This window comes from Varroa jacobsoni, unplaced genomic scaffold (assembly GCF_002532875.2).
Source record: "Varroa jacobsoni isolate VJ856 unplaced genomic scaffold, vjacob_1.0 scaffold_121, whole genome shotgun sequence".
Lineage (NCBI taxonomy): Eukaryota > Metazoa > Arthropoda > Arachnida > Mesostigmata > Varroidae > Varroa > Varroa jacobsoni.
The window spans coordinates 176,234-183,479 of NW_019213023.1; the positions used below are offsets into that span (position 1 = coordinate 176,234).

Below are 7,246 nucleotides of genomic sequence, written 5' to 3' on the forward strand. Positions count from 1 at the left end.
TAGTTCAACATTGTGTGCATTGTTATTATTTATTTGTTAATATCACGCCCATGAATTAAAAGTTCGGCGAAGCCAAATCTTCCATCGCGGGACTCGAACCAGTCGCCTCCGGCCATGTAATTGAGTATATTTACAAATAACACAAAGGTATTTACAGACAGGTATTAAGAGCTTAGACAAGTCGTTATTTTAAGGTGCGCTAATTAGCAATAATCTCGCTTTAGCGAGAGCTCAAATCTTACAAGATTCTAAGTTCATCGTGCAATGCCTCACATACGTCCTTAATAGTGCTATTCATCGGTACAATAACAAAAAAACGATACCTCATTCTAGAGGCAAAAATAATTAAAGTAAGCCAAGGTAGGTCAGGCCTCAATGCAAACAGTGCACGTATCCAGTTGATATTGTCTTGAGCGTTTTCCAGGTTTGTCTTTCATCCGTGATATGTTAACTTAGTTTGTAACCGATATTATCAATTGAATCAGAGATCTACGCGTACAACCATACTGATTCATCCCATATAGGTATAGTTAGAGAAATCAATATACATTTTAATATGAATATAATCGTTCACATGTTATAGCTATAATCCTAGATTTGCAGCAAATCGACTACTGGAAAAATGTAAAATTATTTGAACGCTGAGATGAGTCAAGGCTTTACGCATGGTTCACAACTCCGTAATGGCCTACGTGATGTATAGGGCAACACGCTGCTCTACCAGTCAGCTGGGAAGCTGAAGTCATCGTATTCGCTGCGCTTGTGGTGAGAAGTCATTTTACCCACATATTGGTCGATTGAACGATGCATAGAACTCTCTACAGCATGTCCTCCATTATCTATCGTTCGCACCTGATGGAAACTTTGAATCGTGCCTTGAAGCTTCTTTATCGGGCCGTCGTAGCCGCCTATTACCACCTATAATGAATGCCGAAAATTACAATCACCATCACCATCTAATATAAAATCTTGAATATAATAAATCTTTTCTTACGTGTACACTTCTCTAAATACACCCGATTCTTATATATTGTGGTTATTCGAAGCACTAGAGAATGCTACCGCTGATCGCATGCAAAGTTTTTATAGTTATGTCTACAGTAGAGTGTATCCCTTGCCGGAAATTAGGTTTTCAGTACGCGATCGTTTGAGTAACAATTGAACATAACAACAACACTGTATCAAAGCCCACAAAGCAAAATATAAAAAAAAACAAGGTAATATATGTGTCTTCAAAGGTTATGAAGGAAAATGACTAAGGCTGAACGCTATCTAACCTAAGCAGGCAACATTTAAGAATGTTGAAGTCTAAAACAATGGACTCGCTTGACAGAGTAAGCACTACGATATCGACACTTGTACTCTGTAGAATAATTATATGTGTTTTATTATGTATCGAAATAGATTAAACTACCAAGATATCTAGAATTGTTTTTAACCTAACTAAAACGTTTATTTCTATGGGCAGATACAACAATTTCGGTTTGTTATTGATATTAATTTTCTTGTAGATCTTCACCCGTCGTTTAGCTTTACATTCCATTCGAAAGTACTTTCCTTTTCCTCTTACGTCCGTTGTAATTGCGTTTTGCAAAGAATCGAATTTTCGTTAAGGTCAAATTGAGGTAAAGATAAATTTTCCAGGTATAATAAATGCACTTTTGCAAGCTAATTACGCTTTTGACACTAGCGACTATAATCTGCTGATGTGGCCTGTGTACAGCGTGGGTTCTATAACTGCGGGAACGAAAAGGGGTTTGCTACTTCCAAAACTTTAATCTTACACCTGGAGGGTGTACCCAATCGTAGTCAGCCACTTGCGACAGATGAGGACAATGTACGGCAAACAGCTAATTAATTGGCTAAAAAAATAAGCTGTCAACTACAGACTAGTTGTCAAAAACCTTGAATGGAGAGTTTTATCAGAAATTAAGACCCTGGTTGTGCTGTCAGCTGCTCAATTAATCTTGTTCGGCCTCGGAAACGCACAGTCACAATGGCAGTTTTAATAATTATAACAAGAAGTGGTACGTTTACTTCGTCGGCATTAAAAAAGGGAATGAGAGATTCACTAACAGAGGTACACGCTAAAGCCCGAATTTGAACCTGGTGGCAGCATTCAAAAACATGATGTTTTGTGGGACAAGAAGGCTCGTTAGCAGACATGAATGTTCGAGAAGAACAAGACTGTTAACAAAGATCTATACATAGCCTCGCTGGACTGAATGAATGCGGCTATACAAAAAGACTCAATAGATAGGGCAAAACATCCTTCTCCACGATAATGCCGCGCCGCATATGGCAGAGGCTGTGAAGTCGGCCTGTAAAAGCTTGGGTCCGATGTTTTTTGCATTCAGATTCACGATAGATTATTACCTTTTTGGATTATTGGCCAATTAGCTTTTTAAGAAATTTATGCAATCTCTAAACCTAAGACGAGACCTGAAAATGTTTGGCAAAGAAGAGTGAATAGCTGGTTGGGAGACTGAAAACGATTGTGGCGAGTAACAACGAACACATAAGTTAGCTTGTTACTCAACTTACCAGTTAAACCTTCAAAGTCAGAGTATTAGACTGTTACGAGCACATCTGATAGACTTTGATAACTTTTAAGCTACCTGGGCTAGAATTATGACTATAGATCAGAGAAAAAAATCAAGGAGATTTCTCTGACGCTTGCTCCAGTGCTCTGCCAGCTTCTGGACGGATCTGTAATTATAAGCATCCCCACTGGCAATTTCCCTATCTATTACTTCTCAACGTAAATCGAATATATCTATCTTTCAGAAGCCTTTTTTAGAACATATCATTAGTCACGTGGATTTGAATCGATAGAATAAACTGGTTCAAGCCAACGTTGAATATTGTGATAATATTAATAATACCGCAATAATGCTTGGCATAGTCACCAAGCAACCAGATTGTTGTGCTAACTAATCATGAATCTCTTGAGAAACTTTAGATGGCAGGCTGCATTGAGTGTTTTATTTTCAGCGAGTAAACGATAGAAGCAAATGCATATGGTGCCATTTGAATTACTGCCATCGCCCTACGTCCGACCCTACTCGATATTGCCACCGAACACGATTCCTTTCGAGAGCGACGCTATTTCCTCGTTTAGCGTTCCGCCGGCTGGCGGTAGAGATTGAATCATGCTTTGTCTATGGTAATAGTACGTTCGAGGCGGGTTTATTGTTGATTCCAGTAATTCCGCAAATTTCACGTGGAATACACAACACGAATTTCCAACTAGTCTAGAATTCGTTCACGGAAGACCCATTCCCGCATTTTCAGTATTTGGGTTATACCTTTACAACATATTAAATGCGAAATGCGGTTTTTGAACGACAGAGTTCCTACAATCCAAGCCTCGCTTTCGGAAAAAAGCATCCTTGACTATGGCAATCCGTTTTTGTCCTTCGGGCTTAGAGAAAGCGAGAGCACTTACAAGCCACATTTTATCTGCTAGCGGCAGATAATTTAAAGTCCTCATGTCTGAGGAAGATCATTGTCACGTTTAAATATCAAAAATGATCAGTGACCATTGATCCTGCTTTATGATGCCTGTGGTACTGGTTGCATTGAGCACCAATAAGTGCTATTTATAGCCATTAGAAGGAAAGCGTGCGTTTAGCAATCCGTATATGTCATTAAAGTCGCCTCGTTGAAATCCTAGGGTGGGCTAAATTCTTGCGTTCCGTTTTGTTTCTCTCATCTTTGCGTTTGTAAACAGGAGCTCACAGACTGTCGAATTTTTAGTATGGCAGTGTTTACGGTTCACGACCACAAAAAGTTATCGATTTGGAACAGCATTTTTGTTTGTAAAAACCTGTCATAATAGGGTAGGCCCACTTGTTGCAATGAAGAGCTTCAAGGAGACTGGTTCATTTGGGGATAGAGTGAGGGTAGGGAGACCAAGAGCCTGACAAACAAGCTCTAACACTGTTGTAGTACGAAACATCTTGTATGACGATCCGGCAGTCTCGACGCGACATCGTGCTTCAACAACTAGGCCTATCGAGGAATACGGCGGCGCACTTCAAATCATAAGCTGCATCTTTAATCTTACATTTGATTGGGCAGCTACAGGGCCCTACAATTTTCCTTTGTTCGTTGATCGCATATTGAAAAGCAAAGCATATACTAGCAATTTTCCTTGTGACATTCACGCTGTATGTATCACACAGTCACACAAATGAATTAGCCGTCTAGCTATATGGAAAAAAATCATTCGACCCGCGGTCTGGAGAACCCAACGGCGAGTATCGAGCAACATGGGGCTTGTGAAGCGTAGGTTTATTTAAATTTTTTCTTCGCACAAGGCGATGGAACGGCAGCAACGTCACTGGTGAATTCTATCAAACGTGTCGCAAACTTTCTGTAGACCAATATGAGGACATTGGGTGTAAACAGTCTTTAGCTTCTGTAAAAGACGGCAATTAGTGATATCCAAGAAAAATCATCTACTTAAAGCCATGTTTCCGAGCCAGCTGACCCCGTTGCGTGGCAGTGACATCTAGTGTCCACTTTGGTCCTGTAGTTTTACTCCTCTCAATTTTCCTGTCAGACTATGTGAAGGACAATGTATACCAAGCACTGCCAAAAAAAACACAATTTAACCCAAGCGTATGGCTAATGTAACTGGTACGATTAAGTCTAAACCAAATAAGACCACATATATATCCAAAATGAGTTGAGTTACGCGAGCAGTACCTAAAAAGACATGTAGCTCACATCGTTTTTATGTGTACTTCCAATTAAACTGCCTGCCTCTATTTTCCATTACGGGAGCGTTGACATTAGCCCACCCTTTACAAGGAAAAGTAGTACGCAGAGTAGGTTGTCTTCGAAAATATTAGGACACGAAGGCAATTGCAAAACTTCGTAAAGAATAAGTTGCTGACAATAACTGCAAACGAAAACGGCCAGAGCAGACGAAGCAGCTCGGTAAAGACAAAATAATGTGGGGAAATAAGCAGCACGCGGACGTAAAAAAATATGCAAAAAAGATAGGATTATAAGAATGAATTGGTTATTGTTATCATATCAGCTCGATCTATTCAAATACCTTCGTTGCGTTGCTCCGGTTAAATTCAGGTGATGCCAGGTCAGCAGCTGCACTGAGTGTGCATGGATACTCGGTACACTATTCGGCATTAATAGCTCATATGCCCGCTACTATATTTTAATTGCTCTGTTTTTTGTCTACCTGCTGAGGTTCCTCTTTCATGGTACCGCACGCCTTCGCAAACCGTGTTTTGAGAACTGTCATTTATTGTCGATTGTAGGTTCTGTACGACCTCATCCCAAGTTGTAATGGCTTGAGAAAAGACTTCCTTGAGATTTTAGGCTAGGTCAATACCGTAATATATTACGACCTATATACTCCTACAACTATCTGCTAGAAAGCATTCGTACAATTACCACTTCCCTGTATGTACACAAACAATCATCTCGTATAACTCTATAAGCAGATTCACCATGCTATATAACAAAGCTTTATTGCAATTATTGATTGAAAGCTTTCTAGTTAATAATAATTTTAGATGAAAATGGTTGCTAGTAGATCGTATAGTACAAAAGCTATATAAAGAAAAAGCAATTTTCTGTAGAGATCTCAATCTCTTTAGGGGAGATATGACTAATGAACGGTTACAGTTATATCTCTTTTCTGATAGCTTGCATCTGTTGTGATCAGACCTATTAAACCATTTGCTGAATCAGCTAGCCGTCCCTGGTTGGAAGACCTGTTAAATGAGCTATTTGCAGGAATGGCATATGTTAACTTGGCTCACAGTGTCACAATATTCTACTTGACCAATAATATAACGATATTTCATTTATATTGTAATCGAACTAAACCGTATTGACTTCCGGCTCCCAGCCTATTGACTTGCTCAGATCAAAGGAGTGAGTAACGTGCATGGAATACGTGCATCGTACAGAACGTGCGAAATAAGTTATTAATTGCTCATTAGGAACCACAATTTAGCGTGTCTCACATGCTAAATCGTATTCTATCGCCTGCCATATTATATTGTATCCGTATTATGATTAGGTCAGCTCACAAAGCTCGGGTCTGCTATGGTCTTAACGCGTGATAGCCAACGCCAGACAACTCCTTATTACACAAATAGACTACATTAGGATACTAGATATAAAAAAATGTAAGAATGAACTTTCCCAAATATGTTTTGCCTCTCTACGTTCTACGTACAAAAAGAAAAAAAGCTAGTCATAGAACATCCGATTTTGTTTATGATTTTGTGGGCAAGGTATACCATCTGCCTCCTCGGCACAATTGTTCAAATATTGTGTTCTTAAACTGCGCGTTCTCTGGTTAGGCAATCATAACATGTTTTTTTGTGTCAGACTAGAAGCAGAGAATAAAACTCGAAAAATGTTCGTTAATATATTGTTGAAAAAAAAAAAAGGAAGTTCTCGAAAGGAAAAGTTTTCGTAATATATTGCCTGATATTGAAAGCATATTGCAGGCTTCGACTTGTGTTGCTACCAGGTCAGACGTCCTTCGAGATATTTGAAAGGTAATGGTAGCATGCTACATGTGAGCTGCACAACTTAATATACCTTAATTTAGGAATAAGTAAACAATAAAAGATACGTTACAAATTGAAACGTCGCGCTCCATCTAACATTCTGATTTCCAATATTAAACACCTTTCAGTAAATATAATTCGCACGTCTGCAACTAGGCAACGCCACCGCAATGATACTATCTTAATAGCTCAGTTTTTGAAATCTGACGTTTTGACATTCGGTAGTACACACGGTGCGGGTTCTAAACCTCGACTACCCAACGAATTCGCCGGCTACCAGTAAAACTAAATACACGGCCACCATATAAGATGTCGATTTACCTTGCTTGGAGATCCGTAGACGTGTTCGGATACCGCAGGAATATCATACACCTCAGGTTCACCAAAAGAACTTAAAAGATTTTGAAGTTGGCTAGGATCTAGGCCCATGCCAATGCCAGGGACAACAGGCAAAAACGGCCCTGATTCGAAATTTTCAAATTCTTCATCCTCATATCCATCCTGATTACCATACGAAGAGCCATCTGAATTAAACACTCCACCTTGACAAATCTCGGCATACAAAATTATCATCACCAAAGTCGCCAAAGCAAAAGAGGGATTCGCTACTGCGGTACGTCCCATTATCCTGTGTGAAGCGTAGTTGGCGTCTGCGGGGCCCGAACTAAATCCCCTCGTCACAACGCGCA

General features: G+C 39.6%; 1 protein-coding gene across 1 annotated transcript; it reads right to left on the reverse strand.

Moving 5' to 3' along the window:
- LOC111267159 (uncharacterized) lies at positions 1–7,246 on the reverse strand. Its single transcript, XM_022845217.1, has 2 exons — positions 6,879–7,246; positions 1–918 (listed from the first exon to the last, which is right to left on the reverse strand). Exons 1-2 carry the CDS (start codon positions 7,179–7,181, stop codon positions 718–720), a joined length of 504 nt encoding a protein of 167 aa, XP_022700952.1. The 5' UTR covers positions 7,182–7,246; the 3' UTR covers positions 1–717.

Bases quoted from the DNA above. Each gene is read 5' to 3' on its own strand.
- LOC111267159 (XM_022845217.1), bottom strand. From the start codon at position 7,181: ATGGGACGTACCGCAGTAGCGAATCCCTCTTTTGCTTTGGCGACTTTG. The intron at 919-6,878 runs GTAAATCGACAT...CATTCATTATAG, and splicing joins TCTACGGATCTCCAAGCAAG to GTGGTAATAGGCGGCTACGA.